Genomic DNA, 24,844 nt, shown 5'->3' with positions numbered 1-24,844 from the left:
TTTATTTTGTTTTTATTAAATAATTATTTTCTCCAATTAATCCATCGTACAGCGACACTGTTCCATACGCCCTTCACCATTCACCCAACCTGTTTACCAAAGCCCGGGACAACTGTACTGCGCAAAGGTATTGCGTTTGTTGGGCCCACGCTGCCATGGCTGGGGCGCTTTATCATCGGTGTGGCTCGCTTTGTGTTTTTTTGCGATAAGACATCCTTTACCAAAGGGGTTAGGTTGAGGTTTTATGGGTGTTTCGATTTTTTGTTCCCCATGTTTAGAATTTAAACCCCCGGAAAAGGTCAATGGAAAGCTGTTTGGCAGTGGTATTGTAAAAACTCATTAAAACTTGATGAAAATCGTCCACACAGAGATAGCACCTCACTCGAGACCGGGTAAGGTTTTACGATCGAAAAAGGTATCCCATCCAGCATACGGCAAGCTGTTGACAGCGGGAGCTGGTGCCAGTCACCCGCAGTCGCCAGCTTTGTTCCTTTCTCCTTCGCGAAGGACGTGGTTTCCTAGCTCTGGTGAGGATTTGAATCCGTCCGCTCACAATCCACCCCTAGTAGGGCATAAAATCTGCTCGGATTGCTTAACCGAGGCATCAACCGCATAAAATATACATCATTAAAACATGGCTTCCATCTTACAGTTTTCGAATACGTGCATCGCAAATGCAATCAATAAATTCCGAAAGCTTTTAATCAATGGAGACGCCAGGTAGTTTGTACGATAAAGGACGAAGCTCAAGCGAACAATCTCTGCCTGCTTGATTTTGACGATCTATTTTTAAAATCAATATACGTATGATGCAAAAAATTCGATGTTCGAAACCATCAATCCGTCAATCAATACTGTATCGTTGAAAAGCTTAGAATGTTTTATGAGACAAACACGGAAACACCAATAAGACCCATGTCGAATTATTAATTATGTCATGATTATTGATTATCGTGTAAAACGTTATATCTATTCGGTAAAATACTATATTTTCCTTTTGTTCGCTCTACATTAGCTATCGGGCCATTTTACATAACTCCTTTCGGGAGTAAATTGTTCCGAACCACGCAAAAAAACAACTTCTTCCAGCCACCATCGCCGTGGAGCGGTTACGTAATTCCAGCGCAACACGGCCAGCGTTGTGGCTTGGAAATCATGAGCATAGTAACTAAGAGCGAATCGAATGTATCCCTTCCGGGATGGTCGAGGCCAACATGGGGGCGACACACAAAAAAAAGGCGAAGAAAAGCAAAGCTAAAATACATGTCAAACGCGTCCAACATTCAGGCCGTAATCAAAACTGTGGGTGTGTGAGTAACATGAATATGTAAGCAGAAGCAGGATCCACTCCACTACTGCCCGGGTAAGCACAACAGCGTGTGTGTGTGTGTGTGCCGTTGTTTATGCTTGAACTTATACTTTGTTTTGTTGCTCGTTCTGCTAGTTTACTCAACCGCTTTCGTTCGCATCTGTTTTGTAACAGATAAGCTTAACACTAGCCATCGCTCGCAGTAACAAACGCTTCGGAGAGAGAAAAACAAATATTCACGTGGAATTCCATACAACGCGTATGGGGAACTAGGCGGCAACACTCAACGCTGGCGTCAGGAAATGTACATTAAGAACAAGGATATAGCGGCGAGGTAGGGAGGACACAGGAATTTATCAAGAACTGTAACTCAATTCCGTCGTTGCGATACGAGGACATTCGTTCGATCGATGGCATCCTGCGTAAGTCCTTATCGGTGTCCTTGGAATTGGTTCGATGAAGAGCGCGAGAAAATTGAGAAACACAGAGAGAGCGAGAGAGAGTATGTATGCTGCGAACCACACTACCAGTTGGACATTTCCTTGCAGAGATGGAAGCTTTCCAAAAGAGGATAACCGAAGCACACAAAAAAAATGCAATGGAGATGAAAACATACCACAGCAGAGGAGAGTGGTACGTGCTCTGAAGACATTGGATGGTAACACGAACACAACGATAGGACTGAATATCCTTTTTGGTGCCTTGGAAGCGACTCTTCCATGTGTGTGTGTGTTAGTAGCATTCACCAACTAGCCTTTCAACCCTGAGCCGCCAGAAGAGCTGGCAGTATATGTCCATGCAGACTAGCGACTGAAGATGAGGTAACCGTTTGCTTGCTGTCAGCTGTCAACATTCCCAAAGGAGGAGCAGCACACTACTCCTAAGGTTCACAAGCACATTCCCGGTGCTTACTGTATGTCTTTTGTTAAATATTTAATGAAAGACACATTGATAAGAATCCAATTAGCAGGACACAAAATAGGTAATAGTATTTTACAAAATTTACACATAGTAATGGATGAGAAGTATAGAAAAAAGAGAATTTTAGAATTTGATTTGAATAATTTTTAATAATAAGGAGAAATGCTAATGCGAAATTCATTGCTAATGAATCATCTCCTTCAATAAAATAATAATAATGAAATGTTGTTGTAAGAAACGACTTAAAATAGATGTATTTGTGAACTACTCAAGGCATTAAACAGCTTTGCAAGTAATTAACAAACCCCTAAACACGTGTGAAATATGTCGGCAATATCAACAAACAACGGAAATTGTTATATTTCTAGCTCGAGACAAACACGTTTGCCTGAAACGTTTTAATTAGGATGTTAATCAGTTTTCCATCATTTGGCAATTAGACCGTGCCAAAACGAATTAAGATATTGCTAATTGAGTTTTAACAAATTGAGCGTGTATGTCTTTAGAAAAGTTGACGGAAGTGTGCATTTTGAAGCATATGAGACAATCAAAAATATAATACAGTTTCGTGTGTTATTGAACTCGTTATCCAATCATAAATTGTCGTAAAAATAAATTGCACATAAACAAGAATTGAGATAATACTAAAAGTTCGTCGTATAATGCTCGTATTATCATGCTATTGCTTTAAGTGCAGTAAAACTGTGTAAACAATAGAACCATCTGGCTACAGAAACAGACTTGTGCATTAAAAGCTCTTTGCCAACGACCATATGCAACGCTGATCTAGCAAGCACTGAGAAAGTAAATTGAAAATAGAGCAGACAGGTTCGAGCGAAGAGAGAAATTATTTATGCCACATTCCAGCAGGAAATGCATCGGTATGCGTGCTAGCCGGAGATTAGCCGAGGGAGTTGTGACGTGTTCAGCGGTAAATAGAACTTGTTTTTATCCAACGTTTGTCTGCGGGCGGTGAAGAAACACAGTGAAACAGTGAGAGAGAAGTCTCTAACTCCTGTGAGCAAAACCGCGTTTGCGTGTACCTCTTCGCTCTCGCTCTGTCGCGTATGCCAAAATTGTATTCTATTTAATCATTTTCTACTTTTACATTACTGTTCCAACTTATTTGCTCTTTCTCTCTTGTGAAGTGTCACTTTGCAACTCCCTTCCCGGATGTTTCTCCTGCTTTTTGCAAGTTGTACATAATAATGTCGGGGTGCGTGGATGCTATCGTTTCAATAGACAAACTAAGTAATACGAACGAACAGTTGCAAATAAATGGAACAAACTACTAAAACTCGAGTTACTGAACAATAAAACAATTGCATTTATCTGTACAGCTGGCCATCAACTGGTGTATGCAGTTGTATAGAGAACATAACAACGGAAATATGAACAAGTTAACAACACGAAAACAAAACATTAGACTTACATTTTGAAGCTGGAACTTCCGCTATCACTATCCGCAGGAAACTGGGGACACTGTTCGAAATTATACAACTCTAAGGAAGGAAGTAAACCTTTTCACTCTTATTTCTTCGCTTCACCACCTCAAAATGCCGTCACGGCCCTTTGCTGGGCTGGCACACGCGTTTCACACAGCTGCTTCGAATATGTTTGTTGTTGTTACACGCGGCAGAGTTGGAATTAGTTCTCGCACCCGAAAGAAGAAAACAACCACGAAACACACACACGCGCGCGCGCTAGTTGTATCGTATCAGCAGAAATCTAATGCCAAATTTGAACCCAAATGTAAAGACAACTGCAATAGGTGACAGCTTAGCACGTTTGGCCGTGTACACTGCCCTTGGTCATATATCAAGACGTTCGCACAAAATTATTTATGCAAACTGTGCGCAGCCTATCGGAACCGGTAGTTGAGTGCAATTTGGTTCTGTGGTGCTATGTTGTGTTGATATTTCGGAAAACGGATGAAACACTCGCGTCTAACTTACTCGCACGTCGCTACAATGAATCGTTGCACACACAAAAGAAAAAACAATATGGTACCAACCACGAGCTAAACGTACATCAGCATGGATGGATAGTTTCCTTCTACATCTTTCTTCATAACATCGCGATCCGGAGGCACCACACACCAAACGAGATTGGGAAAAATCGATATCTTCCTGCTCTTTCACTCTCTCACACACGCGTACGCACGCACGGGTCGCGGAGAAATGGCTCTCGCACACACTAAGCCGTCACACAAAAGCGAGCGCACACACCAACGTCGGACACACCTTTCCCTAGCCGTGTACCAAGGCTCCCACTGTTGACAACAATCGCTTCGAAGCCAAACAGAAGTGTGCCTTTTCAGAACAAAAGTGACACTACGCAGAAGGATAATCGATCAATTCGTGCGCCAATCAACGTACCCAATCAACACCGATAAGGGATACCTTTTAGCACACAACGCACGGACTGGCTCTTACCGGGAATCGTGTTTATTTGTTGCACAACCCAGTCACACAGAAAAAGGCAAAGAGACAACGCAATCCAAGCAATCGGCGCTTGTTGTTGCACCGTAGATGATGCGGTTCGATCCGATTCGGTTGCTGCGATTTGTAATGCCAACTGCAATTTGATAAATAGTTTTTCCTCTGTATTCACACTGCCCTCTGCACCGAGCACTACGGATTGTACAAACCACCTGCGAGTTGTTTCGCGTCTCAAATGCAATTGGGAGTGCGTTCGCTTCCGTCCACCGTACGATGCTCCACAGCAAGATGAAGTGAAAGCTTTCGAACGGTACACCAAATGAGAGAGAATGAAGTTCTCTTAACCGTACTGGTTGCAGCCAAGTGGTTTGCTAATGAGGTGGAGAGAATAAATGCTTGATTATCTATATTCACTAAGACTGTCGATGATTTTTATCAGTTTTAACAAAACAAAACCATGTGACAAAACAATAAACTACAAAAATATCACACTTTGATGGAAATGGAGTATAACTTGAAGTATGAAACTATAATCCAGACACAACGGTTAATGGAGAGAATTTTTGATTCACGAGAGCACGAACGACAAAGAGAGCGGTCAAAACAATATGAAAGCTTTTGCTGATAAATAACAAAAAAATAGTTAATGCACGAGCTTTCCTCCTTTTAGCAATATTGTTTGGATGAATAATAATTTATCTTGTGACAAGTTGCAAATCAGCGCTGGAGAAAAGAATGACAACAGTACACATATGCAATTCTACAGCCAATAATGTCATCTTGTTGCATCTACTCTTACCTTTTCGCAGAGTTCCTCTTGTTAATTTCCGACGAGTACTAAAGTGTTGCAATTAAATATTTTGTATTGGGTATTAAATACCCAATGGAAAAGTAATGAACCAAATACAATGTATTCCCCCATCGATAGTATTGCATAGAACGTCACTTAGAAGAGCTTTGGTCACTAAATGGTATTCCGTATCACGATGTTATATTTTTTTTGCACAGAATTCATCGAAACGAAGCTACATAATCGATCCGTTGTCTCAAATCTACGCAGTAAAACAGAGATAATGCTAAGTTTCTGTCTTGTGCTTGCGGAGTCCACAATAAATAAGAGTCATGCAATATGCATTTTTGTTCCGCGTGGCTTAGAGCTCAGTGTGAACCCGTGAACCGCTGTCCTTTTCCGTCGGATGAATGAACAAACCCTCGGCAGCGATCCATTCCGTACCGGAGTATGGATTCGGCATACCAACCACCTCCATTTGTCCATTTATGGGCCGCCCAAAGGTACGTCCGGACACGCCAAGGTACATGTCGGTGTCAATGTGCTGGAACCGAACCGGATTTGTTCGTACCCAGTTATCACCGGAGCAAATCAGCAACCAGTGGTCTCCGCTATCACCTTCACCTGAAATAAAAGCCCTCGTTAGATCATATTTTGGCCGAGTTATTCGTTAAAGCGGTTCTGATTTACCTTGATCATCGCCATAGGCTGAGATTTCCTGATTGCCCGTTAAAGGACTCTGAAAGTGGTGCGAATGTAGGTTCTTGTTCGTAGCTAAATGATGCAGACGAATTGTGTCACCACATTTAATGGGTTCCCTGTTGGAATGGATACATTAGTTTAGCGTAGAAACCGATGGAGCTTCAAACTTCCAACCTCATTTACATACCCTCGTTCGCAATGTTTACCAGTCGCAGCCTTCACTGCCCAGTGACTGTTGACGTCTTCCTGCAGTTCGGTGGCCGTCACCGACTGTTGACCCGACCCCGTACCATACTTTACATCGTGCGAATGTAACCGCACCTTGTAATCCACATTCTGCAGCTTGAGAACCGTTCCACAGGTCACATGTCTGTTGTTCCGGGCAGCTAAAAACACAAGACAGTTGCTTAGAATGCGTGGAGCATGATTTCTATGTTGGGTAATGTTTTCACTGACGTGGTTCTAATAACGCACAGCATTGTTGGCACCGGCGGCAACCGATTCATGTTGCTATCACACATGTCCGAGCATCACGCACACAGCGAAAGGCTGCGGCCAATCAACGCTTCCCAGCACACTCGTCAGCAAAACAAACCCTCGTTGTACTAGCCAGCGCAACTTACCTTCTATGAAATTGAACGTACAAACTATGCTGAAGATTAGGACTAGAAGCGATGCTGTGCTTACAGGTGCGATGCTCATCCTCGGGAATTGATTGTTAGAAAATAGATCCTAGCAAATATCTTCAGCGCTCGAGCCAAATCTGAACTCTCTTCAAGCGACCGTGTACAGTGTAATCGAGAGCAAATTGACATTTCTCAACATGACAGAACAGTTCTTGTGTCATTGCGGGCGAAAGAGTAGGCGAGGGGAAGTAGGTATGGTGATAGTCCAGTGTTTCTCATACTCATTCTGAGTGCTAAACTAATGTCTTCAAACTTCAAATGGTTTCTTGGAGTTGTATGCATCTATTCATGCATGGAATGATACATCAAGAGAAAAATACTATTTTCTGAGCTAGATAACCGATTTTCAGCGTACTTCACGGATTAGAAACATGAGAATGAAACTTTTAATCAGCTTGCGAAACACTGAACCTCTTACGCTGTAAACAAAGTCTGACAGATGCCCACCAAAATGGATCCCAGCCTAGACGATAATACACCTTGGGGCTGGTATAAACCGAACTGTCATTATACCAGTTCAAAACTGACCCAAAAGCTGTTCAAACTTACAAAATGCAACAAAACATTTTTTTACATGTTATCATACCACTACTTTTCTCAGAAAGACTTCTCATTGTGTTTGTTATTGGTATGTGGACAGAATAAGAGTTTATTTTTAATACTGTTGGCAACATTTTATAAATTCTTTTTCTAAATTGTAATTTGTAAAGGCATTTAAATTGTAGTTTTGGCATGAAAATCTAATGAATTGTCACACATTTTGTCAATGCATTAAGTATTTTTAGTAAGTAAGGCTCACACGGCAGGACTTAAACAAAATCCCACCCGGAGCTTTCTCGCATAGCTAGGACTGACCATCCGGCTACATGAGAAAATAAGTCGATATGACCGTTCTAACGAAAAAAGGGCTTATTTTGTAAGCTGGTCTATTTTAAGAGCAAACATAGACATAATTGATGTTTAATTTCTTACACAAAATCACTATTCACGACCAAATTTATGATCCAATGTATTTGTTTTAAATTCAAATATGTTTTAACAATTTAAACACGATTAACCTACTTTCAACCGGTATTCATAGATGTATTTGAAGCTCCCATATAATTTTTCTACTTAAATGAACATATTCGCCATTTCTTTCTTTAACAACATTTAATTGCAACGTAATATAAATATAAATCATGGTTGTTACTGTTTTTGGTGATTGCGCAAAGAAACTAGAGAATAAAAACTGATAGTTCGTTTAATGTTAAGTTATTTGTATTTTTTTTATGTAAACGTCATTTACTACTACTTAAACTACTGTAATGGATTATATCTGCATCTTCTGCATAAACACAATAAAGAGTAAAACAGCATCCATTTTGAATGTAATTAAAAGTGGAGTGCATTCTCCAAAAGAATGTTGTTACACCACATGCAACAATGCGGTTGTGGTTGTGGTTCAACAGAAATTAAATTATTTCATCCCAGCTGATGCATCATCAATAGTACGGCCGAAATCCGATTCATTCAAAGTGTGCATTATCATAAATAGTAAAAATGTCCTTCGGGTTTTGGTAGCGGAATGTTAAACGTGACTCATGATAGGATATAACCGTAGTAATGGGATCCATTGCTCCCATGTTTGATCAGCTGTTGATACATCGCGGAAACAAAGCATCACTCTCACAGTAACGAACATTGCCAAGGATCAAAAGCAGAGTACAAATGAATCACAACCATTCTAAGCAATAAAGCCTACGGAGGGCGAATTAAATGGTTTTCGTACCAAACCGGGGGAGAGTGCAGTCAGGTTGGCTCCAGCGCATATGTACTGTGGATGCAGAAACTCTTCGAACGACCAGCAGTACCAGCCAAAGCGCAGCCGGAGCGTGCTCACTTCCTTGCGCCACATGCATTTGGGGCCACAACTGGTTTTGTCTGCGCTGCGCTCACCAACACCACACCATTTGCTGCTTTGCTTCGATTTGTCTGCAGCGCGGCGTTTCACTCGAGGAGAGAGATTTCAACGACCAGATCCCAACGAACCCTGGTCGCATGCTGTCGCGTCGTCTGGCGGTGCTGACTCGTTGCTCTACGCACGGGAAAGAAGTGAGGTTTGCTTCCAAGCGATTGTAAACCGTACGCTGCAGTGTAAGTGCGTTTTTCTTTTGCTCTCAGCAGCGCGTTCAATGCGCTACAGTGAAGCTTTCATTCAGTCACTTTCCATCATTCGCATCTTGGTTAATTCGCGTGTTAAAGTATGTTTCGTTTGTGATTTGTAAGTTGTGTAGATTAAAAAAAAACAATGGTGATCGAGCATGCTGTTGATGAAGTGGGTGACAATGGTGATGGTACTGCGAAGACACCGATCTAAAACTCGCGATTCCCGTCCGGCCAGTGCTGAAGCGACTGCCACTATGCTGCTCTCTCGAAATGTCAAAGCCTTCACCTTTACGGCGCACAGCACACGGATCTTCGCGCGGGATACTGTCGTGGCGAATTCCGTGCCTTCGTTCGTTCTTGTGTGTTGCGATGGAACAAATGTAACTTTAAGTGCAAACAGCTCTACTGGCAAATGATTGCAGTGAACAGCATTGAAATAGGAAAAGAACTGAAGCTAACGATCCACTAGCCGGTTTAGTGAGCGGGCAAACCATTCGAAAGATCGTACGGACATCGAACGGAAAGGATTGATCGTTGGATATGTGATCCATGCACGGTGAAAGCGAATGTTTTATGTGCGAACTTGCTACGCTAGCCGAAACTAGTTTTCAGTGGGAGAAGAAAAACATTGTTCACGGCAAGAAATATAAAAATCCCGACCGATAATGCAAACTTAACATATAAAACTTTCAACAACTGGTGGCGCTAGTGCAAATATAAAACAAGAGCATTTAAGGCATTAAGAAAGTGATCATACACGTGAGAATTATCTAAGCTGATCGTGGCTGTGCAGATACCTTAAGCATGGTGATGGTGCGCTTCTTCATTAGTCATTCTACCGCGACAACGTCACTAAATGAGATGCAAACGTTTGAATTTGAGGAGGGTGGCCGATTCGAAGCGTGGTAGATCGCGCAGAGATTGATCGCGTGTGTGGGTGCGGAACGTTTGTGAGCATGTGTACGTTATAAAAGCTACTTTGCGTACCTTGACGCTACCTTCAGCTGGCGTAGATCGACCCGACGGTACGCCACCGTTACGTCTTGGGCTGGATTTTTTTTCCACCCCCCCACCGATTTTCTCGATCGTTTCATTTCGTACACCCCGAGTGACACTGGTGGCGCGTGGACCTGATTTGTGGCGACCTGCTGTTGCGTTGGTGTTGGTGCGGAGTAGCGTGTGTGTGTTTGTGTGTGCATGAGTGGGCATCAAAAAAGTGGCCAATGTTCCGAAGGTCTTTGAAGGTAGCTGCCACATGTAATGCCCATGTCTGTGGTACTTTGGTGGTAGTAGTTCAGTGTAAGGGTGCATTAAAAGTGCACTATTTTGTTCATTTAATTAAACGTCATCACACACAGAAGAGCATACTGCATTCGATAGTTAAAGTCGAAATATAGTCGATAATTCCACCTTATTGCTTTAAATAAAACTGTCTTTCTATGTCAGGAGGTTCGTCTCACATCGGGAATTGAAGTCTAATGTTAAACATGAAATTTGTAGCACGAACATTAAGGTTAATTTATCCACTTTTCCACGTTTTTGTTATTTAAATCATTTTCTTCTTAATTTTGTCAATGTTTTGTTTGCTTCGGTGAAAGGCAGTAGTGCGTCGACCGACCGATCGCCGTAGTCGTCGTCGAAGATTGCCGTTCATGTTGCGTAAGATAACGGGGCGAGCGTGAAGACGGAGAGTAAAGAAGAAACACCTCAAAGAGCAAACGTCTCTGCGTAGTGGTGCGACAACGTGCGCAACAACTGGGACGAGGGGTTTTTGGCATTGTGTTTTCGGATATCAGCGGCATATACCCCCGGCCGTGGTAGCATAGCGACACTAAAAAAAAAGGGCAGCTGAAGCATAAGCCTCAGCCGCTGGGTTGGAGTACGATCACCGTTGACTGGAGCCGTTGCTAGGGTAAGTTGCACTGTTGCGGGATTTTTTTGTTGACTATTGAGTTGATTTATCGGTTTACGATGAACGTCAGAACAATCAAGGTTGTCCTTTAAGATAATGTCGTAATATGGAAGATATATTAACGTACAGTTTAACATAGGAAAAGTGAAATTAAATTTTCATTAATTGAATAAACAAAGAAATTTCGTTTTTTAGAATATCCAGCGATCGTATTTGCATGTAAATTAAGCATTGAATTGTTTGTTCGTCGTTGCATTTCTCTCTTCTAATTGTCACACAACGTATAACAAGGTTATGAAACTATAGCTTACATTGTGAAACATTTAATCAGCGTCCCATTCACGGTGTGTGGGTTTCGTTCACCGAGCTTGACAAATTTTTGCAAAATAAAAATGTAATCGAATCACCTGGCCCGGCTATCTTTTCTGACCGAGCTGTGAGCCGCTGGCTGAACTTTAGTTTCACTGGCATAGCACAGACGTTGCTTGCATTACGGCACGATAAGCTTGTTTTTGGCTTGGTGGCCAGTTATTGGTGCGTAGCGCATTGTGCAATGTATTTTTCGGGTGTTATGTTTTCATTATTCAAATTAGGTCCCAAGTAAGAAACTCAACAATTTTGTTGGAAATTAGTAAAAAAAAATGAATACATTTTTAATGATAAAGAACGATTCTTCATGAAAAATAATGAAGCACCTTGTTCGATGTGGAGCAAGAGTTTGTGCAATAGAACCTTCCATTAACGATAGTTTCACAACATCCTTTTTTGCCATGAGGGAATAGAAGTTCTGGCCGACACCCCCCACCCCACGGCAAACCAATTTCCTCGCTAGCAAGCTGTCAAAACAATATCATGTATTGTCTTCCGAAGGGTAGAGCTTTTCCGCCGTAAAGACCACCCCTGTAGGTCTTTAGGTCTGGCGAGTGAAGCAACCACACACACATATAGACAAGCGGATGTAGATTTTCCGGTGGAAATCCATAATTGTTCCGTTCCGTTTCTTTCGCTTTTGCTTTTGCAATCAAAAACAAAACACACACAAATAAGCATAAGGGCTGCTGCACTGGTATGTACGAAAAAATAAAAGAAAACATCATAACGCATAACGCAGTAACCTACACTATGGTCCACGCTTTACTTACAGCTACTCCATATAATCAATTGCTCGTGCTGGCGCGTTGCATGTTGGTTTAATTATTTTTCTTTGCTTTCTGAAGCGAAAAGTGAAACGAAAAAGCACACTTGAAAAAGGGGTGGTTCGTTCGTGGTGGAAAATATTCAACTCTCCCAGCGAACGGTTCACCATCAAAACGGTGCACGGCGCGCAACGTTGTCTCGCGTGTCTTGCACCAATCAGAACGCGATCAACCTCAACCATACGTTTGGCTTTGTTCGCGCTCCGCGGCTGCACCGGGTTTGAGCTTTAAATGGCTCGATTTTATTGTTTGTCAGTTCAGCGGCGCTAACGAGCGCTTCAGCAGCAGAAATAAAGACACATGCACACAGGCACACACGCAAAATCACCCAGAATGTCAAACGCACGGTTTTAAGGTGGTAGCTGATTGTGCTTACTTGCGGTACCGACTCGCAGCTTATACGCACATATCTAGCAGGCTGCGGGCGATAGCTAGCCTTCGCAATTCGACACGTTTGGGTGGAGCTTTGTGGCTTGCTTGGTTGCAAAAAAATAAATAAACCTAAACAAGCGAAACATAGATTTTATTTCACTCGTGCAAGCCCTCCTTAGCCACCCTGTGCGGTGTTCACATTACGTCAATCATGTTCTTTAGACGATGGAGTTTCATGTGCTTGATTTTTTGCTGTTGTTCTTTGGTGGAATTCTGTTTTTTTTTGCCAGAGTGGAGTACTTTTTTTTTAAAAGCATAAATATATCAAATCGAGTGTTAACGGTCAGCGGTGATCATGGGTGTGCTTACGAGCGTTTCTCAAGTGAACCACAAATGAGCTTAAGAATTTTATTAACTCGATAACCTTCTTATGCGCCATCGCACTCAAGGCTTTACGACAAGCCGACGCGGAACTTTTGATTTGGTTTATAAGGGTTGAGTCCGTAATGGCCCATGCTCAACGGACAGCGTGGAGTAAGGGAAGGTGAACTAAGCTTTCAAATATATTTTAGAAGACTTTAATGTATACAATGAAGCTTCAAATGAAGGATCAAAGTTTGAAGATTTTATGTTAAAATGCAGTGAAAACTTCGAAACGAAACCTCCCAAATTATCCCAACCTCCCAGCGCATTAGAAAATATGCTACTTTCTTCTCACCTCGGCAGATCCCACTTACAACTAATAGCGGGCGTCGGCTGGCTGGCAAAGTTAGTGTGTCGGCCATACACTCTAGCCACCGGTGTGGGCAGGTGTGGAGCGAGGCCTGTACAAAAATTCGATCCATTAAATCAAAAACCGACGGGAAGGTGTGTGCCGAAAAGATGTGGCGGAGGTGATTGAAAAGTGAAAACGTTTGAGACGTCGAAGGTGAAGATGAGAAGGTGATTGTAATTTTGCATGTTCGGTACTCTCTTCCCCCATGTCGGTTAGATTAGGGGGTGAATATGCAGCGGCACGGTGGCAGATGTCGATGAACTCGGAAAGGAAATTCAAAGCACTAATGCGAACTTCAATTGCAAACCCTAACCTTTGGAAAATGCAGTACCAACATCTTCATGCATAATTGCACTGACGTCAACTGTAATGTTTGGGGTAGTTTTTAATTGTTACTAACATTTTGAAGGTTGAAAAGTTTTGCAAAATAGAGCCTGTTTCTCAACATTCAGGTAAAGGTTGAAAATTATCACACCTTTTGGATCGTGAAGATGGGACACAATCCCGCCATTGAAGGGGATTCTAAAAATTAAGACAGGTCAGGTAGTAGAGCCTTTCTTTTTTCCATCTGTGGATGGGCAAACACAGAGAAACAAGTCGAAAACGAAAAGTTTTTTTTACGAGGAAGGTTATTTCACCTCCAAGTAGGCCAACATTTCGACGATCGCAATGGCAACCGTACAGTGGATCCCGCTCCGAGGCGCAGGTTTGAAAAGTGAAAATCATTTCACACAGCCGCCAGACAGCCGGAAAGAGGAACGAAATGGGCCGCGAAGAAGCGAAACCGAACAAAAAAAAAATGAATGCCAGCAAAAGAAAACGGCAACCTGTGCTCGGATCGCTACGAAAGTGGCGAGATGGTTAAGCGAAAACGATGCAGATCGACGAACCCGCCATCGTGAGGAAGAGGACCCGGTTCAAGCGCCAAAACAAAAGTGAAACCCCGATGAAAGGTTAGATAAAATACTGTTGGGTGAGAAGTTAAAGCACAGGTGACAGCATCCGGCCGAACCGGTGTAAAGTATGTTGGATAATCGTTTGATTATTAAAAAAAAGGCCACCAAAAGTAAACAAAACGCATCTTTTTATCTTCGCTCAAGAGCTTCTTTGTGGCGTTTTCCCTCCCTAGTAGCTTTATATTCTCGGAATTCCAAAGATACCATGAACGGATACAAGGCGAACAGCACACAAAATAGTGCATTGAGAGTGGCAGTAAGTGTGTCTGCAGCTGTTAGAAGGTATCACAATACTGTCTATTCTGCCTATGACTTTTATGTCTGCCGGCAATGAAATATTTTAAGTGATGTACGATCAAAAGACTCATTTATGAAGCGATGAGAAAGAAGGGCGATAGGAAACTGTGGCCTAAATTGTATTGCTCCCGTTTCAATGGCAAAATGTATCAGTTAATCTACAGCTGTATACGCTGCCGGAAGTATTTTCGATGCCAAACGTGTTTAAAAGCAAGTCCGGGTCTTGAAACTACGAAGTGCAGTCAATAAGTGTATCAAACCAGTACAACAAAATATTTAATATCAAATATAGCTAATTGAGTGAGTATTAGAACAAGCACTAAAAGTAGGAAATGGAACTTTATTGAGCTTTAAACCAAACGAATCAGTGAATGAAAAGTATTATAAAGTGTCAAAGATAGAGCATTACCGTTAAGCTTACTTATATCTCTGAAGAGAAAAAGTCTAATTTTTCTTAAAGAATTGGGCAACAATGTGTAAAACCCGTCCCAACTAACATGTCTATATTATGACAAAAAAAAAGCACCAATGAGAAAACATGAAAGAAAACAAATTAAACCACGCGCAAAGCGAAGATACAGGTAGTGCGTGCGCTTTCACGGGGCAACAGCTTTCCCTTTGCGTCTAAGGAGGGTTGAGGGATGAAGAAAAAAAAAGCACTAAACAGCGACGAAACAAAGCAAAAGTGTGGCAATCCCGCAATTACTATCGGTTAGAAATAACAATACGCGATGATTAGTGCACTCGGTGGCCTGAATGTGTACGACCAGTGATCGTCCCATCGATCGGTTGCTCTGCTAGGCGAAAGATGCATGCCACCCTTTCGCCAGTTAGTGAGGGATGAAATTTTCCTGCAAGAAATTTTCACCTCCCAAGCATTGTGCTATTATTTCAGTTTGCTTCATTGCCATTGCTACGCATAGTATTATGGTGCATGAAAAGTGAGGATTTGATTGGGCGAGTAAGATGATGATCAAGCTGAAGATGATTTTCCAAAGATAAACATATCAGTTAAAGATCACCTAAAGCATGATTATAGGGCAGGTTTGCAACATACGGGAAAAGAGTATTTGGCTGATAAGCCTTCAAGAATGCATATTGCGGATTAGTGCGATCAAACCATGTGATCATACAAAGCCTTCCAAGCAAACACACGAACAAATCGCAGTTAAAAGTATTCGAGAATTCACAGTATCATGGAAAAATATTCAAATTTTCGTAAAAAAACTTGTCCAATTTTTAAGACTACCATCATACATCGTTGAGATATGTGTTTTTTTCCAGAGCCCATAAATCACTTGTAACAGCCACTTGTGTGGTTCACACATTTGTCTTTAGTGGCACACGACGTTGCTGGACGTTGCTGAATGTCGGTTGTAATTCTCACGAGTGATACAATTACTCATTATGTACTATGTTTTTGTTACATTTACGGCAGCATAGTGTGCCACAGCATGCCGATCATTGCAAGCGGTAATGAAAATTGTTGCATAAATAGGCCACCTAGCTGCTGGGAGGAATAAAGTGCGAGGGAAAATTCTAACTGAAAAGGTCTCGCATATTCCATTTCTGTCTCGTAAGCCGTATGTAACAATTCGAATTATGTAAATTGTTTAAAGAAAATTGATTTCTGCCAAATCTATCTGACCCCACCCAAAAACTTGCTCCAATAAACACCCTTCGTTCTTCGAATCTGCTTCATCTTGTACTGGAGCTTGTTTCTGGCCTTCGCAAGAACAGCGTGCCCGTTTGACGTGGTGGCATGTATGGTTTTTACCGTAACCTTACTATGTTCACCTCCCCAGCGTCCATCTGCGTAGCAGATAATCATGCGTCCAAACATCGCCCAATACGCATTGTAATGATCGTTAAGCGTTGAACCGAAAGATCTTATTGAATCGAACGAAAAACTAACAATACACAGTCTGTACAGACCAGTTTAACATGATGTCAAGCTGTAGAGCTGACATTCGTAGAGAATTAACTCTCGACTGCGATGGAAAGTTGAAGAGCAAAAAAGGCCCCCAACCACCGAAAATGCGAGGATATCGATGAATGGGCGGCACACGGACGGAACAGCCCGCTCCAAAGACAATCACTCAAAGAATCCTTGCCCGTGGGGCGCGTTGCGCAATATCGGTTGAGCAGTTCGCAAATAAAATGCTGCCCAACATCCATTCGCTTCCACCGCAGCGCCGAACCGTGTGCATGTGCCAAGGCGAGTAATGTGTAACCATTTTGCCACGCCATTTGCGTACCGGTGGATTTTGGGGTGGCTGCATTATTGATGGAAGCTCCAAACAGAAAGGTGACCGAAACGCTAATAACCATAACGGTAGCGGGGTTTTGTTTTTGTGGTGCCTTTGGACAATGATGTTAGCGCGACCTTGCCGCAGCACTGCGTCTTCGGTAGGGCAGTAATGGTAGGTGGGTGGGTGTAAATTTTATTCAAATGTTTGGTCAGTTTTAATAAGATGAAAATTTAATAAGTGCACCTGAGGTGAAGCATCTCTGCTCAGTAAGCATTAGCAGTAAGTAGTGACAGCATTGTGACGACGGCTTTTAACTACTTCTACATAATACAATGCGTACCATAATTATGAAGCCACATGTTTTTCTAATTTCTTCAAAAGATACTTAAAAAAAGGTAAAAATTTGATGATTTTTTTATTCATGAAGAGCGACCAGGCCGTATTTTTTTTATTAACTCAGGAACGGCCAGGCCGTATTGTTACTTGCAAATTTATTATGTGTAATACAGCAGAGTTCTGCATACTTGAATGGGGTTTAGTCTAATTCATAAAGGTGGTAGCAACATAGGATAAAAAGATCTTTTCCTTGGGGTAACGACCTTACTAGTCTAATATTACCACGTAGTCGGATAGTCAGTCCTTAATACGGGAAAAGATGATAAAGATAAGATTTTGAAGCGGTCCTGTCGTGTTAAGACCAGTGCCCCAACCAAATACACTACCGGATAGAAACAAAGAAAATAAATTAGAAGTCATTTTCAATTGTTTCTTTCATTGCAAAAAATGTATTAGAAGCTTTCAGAAGCTGCTCGTGCTACGACAAAAATCTTCAAATGTTTACTAACAAAAATATACTAACTTCAAAATATACTAACCTAATTCAACATATTTCAAAACTATTTACAATTTTGTAAAAAAAACTGTTTTTTCTGTTTTATCTGTTAAAAAAATTAATTTTATTTAGTGTTATTTAAATCTTGTTGCATAATTATAACACAAATGTAAGAAATTTAGTAGCAAATTTTTAAAGATTGATATTTTTAAGCGATATTTCCCTGTATCTGTATTTTTGAATTCTTAATAACTTGGAGTATCATTGTTCATCACGAAAAATTTATAAAAAAATAATCTGAAGAGTAATAATAGCAATACATCAACGAACTACTAACATCAACTAATCCATTCGATCATCTAACTGACATCGTATAATAAAATGTATTATTTGGAAATTACTGTTTTATATAATACAAGCAAAGCATACATTTTCATTGAATTTGTGTCCAAAGAACTTCAAAAAGTGCACTTCCACCCATTTACTCTCATAAAGCAATCCCTGCATCGCAAGATGCATTCAATTGGCTTCGCTTCAATAAAACTACAAACATGGCGAACGGCAACGAAGAAACATGGAAGCTTTTGAATTTGCATCATCTAACATTAACATCCGGTACACCGGAAAGCCAATTTCAAATACATACGAAAAAAAACAAGATTCAACACAAACTGCACTCAAAGACAAAACACCCACAAATGGTAAAAGCTTTCTCCGGCCCGGCGCAACCGGCTGCGTGTCCGTTTGCCCGACGATCCCCTTGCGCGTTCATCTCGATTCGATCTGCTTTCCGTGGCAGACGAGTTTATTATCATTCACTGCTTCACTTTCGTTTTCCACGCTGGCTTCAAGTTTCCATTCGCAGTGTCCAAGCATCAGTGCTTGCCACCGTTTCAGGAAGCTGAGCGACAAAATTGTGCATTACGACATCCGATTGGATCTTCCAAACTGCCAAGGTTGATGGAATTGGCGAGGGATGAAGCAGTCCGGCGACTTTACGACCAGATACCGGGGTCGGTGCCGTGTGCGATAGGTTTTCAGCTGGGAAACAGGTTCACCGCCATTCGATGGTAATCGTGTGGCCCTGAAACTAGCCATCTTCAGCGAGCCGAAATCGCGATAAAACGTTTCGGCTGCAGCTTTTCGGACAACGTTTTGGAGCCGAAAGATGTGGTTTCTATCAATGTATCGCCACCCTGAAGGTGCGTGATAGAGTAGTCCGTTGTCTGGAAGTTGTATCTGTTTGCACGTGCACCCCGCGATCGTAACGATAGTGAAATGACACATTACAAATCGGTGCCATGATTCATGGTGCAAATCTTTCAAGGTACTAGAGTGATCTAGCCTGCCTCCCCTCCTTGGCGATCAACATGGTGTCCGATACAGCGAGTGGCCGTTGAATTAAAATGAAAAAAAGATCGCAAATGACGTTACGCGAGCCTCCTTGACCCACATGGTCGAGAAGATCCGGCATAGCACAAACCGTTCCTTGCCCAGCGGTGCATTTCCAGTGCAGTGCACCAGTGTCATATTACCGAAACATTGTATCACGGTAACGTACAGAGTCACTTGTAACGGTACCGTTGCGAACAATACGCTTCATCATGATGAACATCGCGGAACCCTCGTGTGCGCGCATGGTTTTGAAGGATCATTAGGAAAAGCTCGTTAGGAAGCTGAGAGCCAACGATCGGTACATGGGAAGTTATACGAAGGCCCTTTCTAATGACAACTGTAGCGAACATTTTGCTGATCCTCGAAGCTGCATCAGGCAAGCAGTTCTAGTCATTCTAGTAATATAAAGTATGAAACAAGCAGTCGCCAATGCTAAAACCAAGCTTACACTCAGTGCGAAATGTTTTAATACTTCTTAGTACCTTTGTTCGCCATCATTTCCTGTGGGCGTGAATTATACACCCCAAAACTACTTTCAAAAAAACAAAAAACCCCAACGACTCCAGGCTGTTAAGCAAATGGAGTAACACTCTTGAAAGATCAACCACGCCAACGTTCGCAGCGTGCAGCGTGTACTTTAAGCATTTATCAGATGTAGGGGAGAAGTATAAAAAATAAAACCACACCGAAACCACCCCATTCCCAACGTACACGGACATTTGGCCGGTTTAGGGTTGCTTTTCGTGTCCGTATGCGACGCAATGTACGCCTGTGTGCTGTTTTTCACTGGGCGGAAGGGGGGTTTGCTTGGTTCGAAGGAAAGAAAAAGTTGTTTCCTTTATCGCATTCGTGAGCGATTGGAATGAGACGAAGCAGAAATGGCTACGCCGAGCCCCGACTGGACGAGGAGTCTAAACGAAGCTAGAGAACTGGTTTGACCACTCCAAAGTAGAGTGAGGAAATTAATCCAGTATACGCCCGGGTTTCTATCTGTCTCGTTTACTATAAACTCTCTCTCTCTTTTTCTCTCTTATTCTCACTTTTTATTGTACTGATGGCTATATTGTCCACTAAGTTTCACATCATACTGCTATGTTTTCTACTAACATCTACAGACACTTATATCTTGTCTTTGTACAGTGTTAATATAATACTATAGAAAAGGGAAATGAGATTTTATTTTATCATTTTGAAAAATATTACTTAGTAATTTAACTTTTTAAAGTGAAAGCAGTAGATAGAATACTAAAAATTGATTAAAAAGAACAAGTTATTGCCAAAACGTTTATATTACAATTGCTAGTGGTATGGTTGGTTGTTAATCTAATAATTGTTAAATTCTTAATTTAATAATAAATAAAAGGGAAATGGATTTTTCTTTTATCATTTTGAAAAATATTACTTAGTAATTTAACTTTTAAAAAGTGATAGCAGTAGATAGAATATTAAAAATTGATTAAAGAGAACAACTTCTTGCCAAAACGTTTTCATTACAATTGCTTGTGGTATGGTTAATTGTTACTCTAATAATTGTTAAATTGTTAATCTAATAATAAATAAAAGGGAAATGGGATTTTTTTCAGCATTGGAAAAATATTACCTTTTTCATTATCGTTAGAACGGCTAGGCCGTATATCTGGAAAAATATTACTTAGTAATTAAACTTTTAAAAAGTGATAGAAGTAGATAGAATTATAAAAAATTGATTTAAGCACACAAGTTCTTGCCAAAACGTTTATATTACAATTGCTTGTGGTATGGTGTGCCCTATATTTCATCACGATCTACTGCTGCTGATCGAGATTCAATGTGCTGCAGGTTAATGCCATCGGTATGATCTTCAAAAACGCCGCCCTAGTCGACGGCAACACACTCATATTGAAATGATTCAACAAACACAGATCGTAATCCTCGGTACGTGTACGAGCGGACTGGCATTTATGCTACGTGTTGCTAGATGAACACCGGAGGGGTCATCGCTGTAATTCCCATGACTGCAATATCAGCCCCCGGTAGCCCCGAAGGCTCATGTAAGATGTCAGAAAACCCCGAATCCGAAACCCCGATGGATATCGTGCTCATCAAATTGAGCTTTTATGACGCATCCGCCGCAAAAGCTGTCTAAGTGCAGGTTGGAGAAGGTAGTCTTCCGGGAGGTATAATTTCGTATGCAACCGGAGTGTGTGCTGCTGTTCCCACATCTAGTGGTCTGGTCTGGCACCTCCAAGCACCACCACCACAAAGAAGCTTGGCGGTGCCGACAAACGTGAAGCCGTAGATCAACGCTGACATTTCGTTCATCATCGGACGGGCATCATCAACACCTTTGATGGAACATTTCGTGAAACGATTACGACGCCTTAACGACGTCGTTCTAAAGGTTTATGTTGATCCACGCAGTGGAGTTGAGTGTTGTGCGCCCTAGCAGGGCGCTAGCTGCAAATGCACTCCATCGCTTCTCGTGCGTTGTGGCCGAAAGTTTACAAGCCAGTGTCGATCGGTTTTTCGTTGGATAAAGCCTGCCCCCTCGTTTTTACCTTTTGCCAACAAAGAAACCAGTTCGGCCAGTTCGTGTCCACACATCGTGGCATAGTGGGGCTGAACGTTTCAGAGAAGGTGGATAGTTTTCCCTGCTGGCGATCCAACGATCCGTTGCCGCCGAGTGGTTGAGGTTGAGAACCTCACTAGATTGGGTGTTCACACACAGTACGGGCGGGCGAAAGCTTGGGACAGACGCGCAACCGAAGCGTGCAGAATGCAAGACAAGGTCGTCTGCAACATTTCGTACGATCGTATTCACGGTGCACACCGGAGCATGACGTGGATCAGCCCCACACCAATACGGCTGTGCGCTAAGAAAAAGGGAGAGTAATGCCAAGACTTAGACTTTTGCTGTGCTTGCCAACATTCATTTGCAAACGCCTTGCAAGACGGCAGTACTGTGGAAAGCGCTGTTGATTAATGTGTTTTTTCAACCTCATCTTAACCAATGATTAATTATATTCTAACAAATACGCTGAATGCAATAAATGTCTTTTAATCCTCTTCAAAGCGATCATAAAACTCTTTAACTCAACACACTCACATTCAAAATAGTTGCACATTTCCGAATGATCGTTCATTTGCCTACAGCTCACCAGTATAGTAGCTGCAGAGCGAAAACTTGATCTGCGATAGTGTGTGGTTTTTTTTTCCTACCACCCAATTCTTGCTTCCGCCATCAAACACTTTAAGGATCAGAAACGACCGCATTCCGATTTAACTAAACACCCTTCCATCCAGCTGCCACATTCCGACGGCCTTACCCCTCCTGATTGACCTGAGACAATGCAAATCTGTACCGGAGAGCGAACAGAAATCGAAAGTCAGCATCAATCCGCTGCTTAAGCACACGTACACCAGTACACACGATAAACGGAGCCGACCGAAGCAGGGCATAAGAGACGTGGCACCATTTTAATTGACCCAACCCGGTCGGTTGCATATTGATCTGACTGGCATGGCGAAGGGTGCCGGGTGCCGCGTTATATCGGCCGGGCGTTATTGTGCAAAGTTAGCAGAAGTGACGCAGAACGGATGGAACGGGGGAAAAAATATAACCGCAGCAAACTAAATTATATCTGCCGTTCTCTTTGCTAACCGTTCACGTGAAAAAAAAGCACGAACTGTACAAAACAAAAAAGCTCCATGTCACATTGACTTCAATCGAGTTACTAGCCCTATTCAGCTAGTGGACGGGTGATACGTTCAATCGTGAACGTAGGAATGGCGACGACTGGAAGCTGCAACTGGAACAGGGAAGTAAGCAACACGTCGCATGGTCACCGTGAAGCTTTTAGTTGTTCCACAGGCTTTGGCAACTCTTTAATTCGAACGAACCCCCCCGGACGCTGCTTAAAACAAGCTCCACCTAAGTCAGTGACTTATCTTAGTTCAGCAAGCAATATTATTCTTCTTCTGGTTCCTTCCATAATTTATGTTGCTTTTCGTAGATCTGCGATAAGCATTAAGCCGGCAGCCCAACCGAATGCTTGCCAGGATCGCGGTTTCCTGTGTCGATCGATTGAATAATGGCTTGGGCGCACAAGCGACGAACCTTTTTGCTGCGAATACAATACGCGCGCGTGAAGTAAAAACCCCCATGGGATGGTTTGGGCTGGGCTGGGCGACGAAGAAATTAACTGCTTTACCCACAGGGCCGCCAGTGAAGGTCAGAGCTTGCAGAATAAGTTTACTGACATTTAAAGATCTGGAATGTACCGATCAAGCAGCGTGGTAAGTTGCCGGGTGCCTGAACCTAAGAATACGCAGAGAATCGGCAGAGTTCAACGGCATGTTCCGTAGCGCACTACATCGCCTAGAGAGTACTCCCGTAGGCAACCACCGAAGACCGTCACCGTTCCGGCCGTTCACATTTTTGCACAATGAGCGCAACTTCGCACGGGAAAGGAGGAAGTTTCAGCTGGTTGAACCGGTTCTGGCCGGGTGTTGCATTTTGAGCAATATAAATCAAAATGCTGCCCAGAAGGGCGAAGTCTCCTGATGTCCATTTCGAGATAGTTCATCGTTTCCAGAAATAAAATCTCGGTGCTATGCTACCATGTTACTGGAAGTGATCAAACTCAGTCTTACTAACTCTGTGCCGAAAAAAAAACAAGGATATATTTAAGTAATACATTAGAACACAACTCCTACGGCTTTGCGTACAAAAGCATTTGTACACGAAAGCTTGCCAACGACATAACTGTTGACGAAACCCACACGGGTTCTACTTTCTACAGAGTACCTTTCCAATTAACGTCCATTGGCCATGCTGTGCGATGTCCCCAAAAACGACAGCTTTTTTCTGTATTGCCCCTGCTTACATCACCTAAAACGAAGCCCCTTTCAATGTAGTTCATACCGAAGTTCAAGTTCATCCCACCACACAAAATTCTAGCATGAAGCCGAAAAGAAAGAACGGAACCAAACCAACCTTCTCGGGGTTCATAATTGGGCAACGCGCTGCCCGTTGGATTTCGGAAGTAGGAAGTTACCGCACGGGTTCCTGCCATTGTGTGACAGCGGCGTTTCCTGCTCGACTGTTGCGATAAACACTTCACCAACGTTCACCCTTCAAAAGCAGATGAATTATTAACACGGTGATTGTTGGCGCTTTTTTCCGTAAAGAATCATTCTTTAAACGACGCCATATTAACACGAGCAATGAACGACACGGAACGGCCTATGTCGATCGATTAGGTGCTCTGTTAGGGGAAAAAAAAGGGTACGGATTTGACCAAGCACCAAGTTCGCAGCTCGTTAGTTCGAAACACGCACTGCGTGGGATTTTAGCAGCGACAACGAAAGACAAATCTACGCTCGATTCAAGTCGATCTGGTAAACGAAATAAAGACTGTGGGCTTTATTTTGTGGGTTGAGTCACAGCTGACGCACGGGAAAGGTTCAATCCTAGCAAGAAGCTGTCCGCCAACTATATTCTACACGGTAAGCTTTTTTAACGTGCTTGATCCAATCGCTAGGTATCGCCAGTATCCACAGCGAACAGGACTTTAAAAATCCTAAAGGCAATCGATATGGTTTTGTTATTTCTAGCACGGAACTTGTTTTCTTGAAAGTCATTCCACTCAAACCATCATTCACTGCGGTTTCGTGAACGACAGAATCATAAGTAAAGGTGTGGTTGATACAAATGGCAACAGAAGTGGATTGTGCTACAGCAACACTCGGCCACATTTTTTGGGCCAACTCGTCGTAGGTCAGCTTCTGTATTTGAGCCATTAGGAACATTATTATCCACAAATGGGAACGATTTTAGAAAGGCTGTGACGAAATAACCATTTGCTATTGTTTATTCGAG

General features: G+C 42.3%; 1 protein-coding gene across 1 annotated transcript; it reads right to left on the bottom strand.

Annotated features, from left to right (window-relative positions):
* Positions 1 to 5,614: 5,614 nt before the first annotated feature.
* On the bottom strand, positions 5,615 to 6,947 carry LOC128297489 (stromal cell-derived factor 2). The gene is made up of 4 exons (XM_053033138.1): positions 6,787 to 6,947; positions 6,351 to 6,549; positions 6,152 to 6,279; positions 5,615 to 6,085 (listed from the first exon to the last, which is right to left on the bottom strand). The coding sequence occupies exons 1-4, from the start codon at positions 6,863 to 6,865 to the stop codon at positions 5,823 to 5,825; spliced, it is 669 nt and encodes a 222-aa protein (XP_052889098.1). The 5' UTR covers positions 6,866 to 6,947; the 3' UTR covers positions 5,615 to 5,822.
* Positions 6,948 to 24,844: the final 17,897 nt, after the last annotated feature.

The sequence above is a fragment of the Anopheles moucheti genome, chromosome 2 (assembly GCF_943734755.1).
Source record: "Anopheles moucheti chromosome 2, idAnoMoucSN_F20_07, whole genome shotgun sequence".
NCBI lineage: Eukaryota > Metazoa > Arthropoda > Insecta > Diptera > Culicidae > Anopheles > Anopheles moucheti.
Note: the sequence above shows the minus strand (reverse complement) of the source record. Positions and strands in the feature narration are given on the sequence as shown.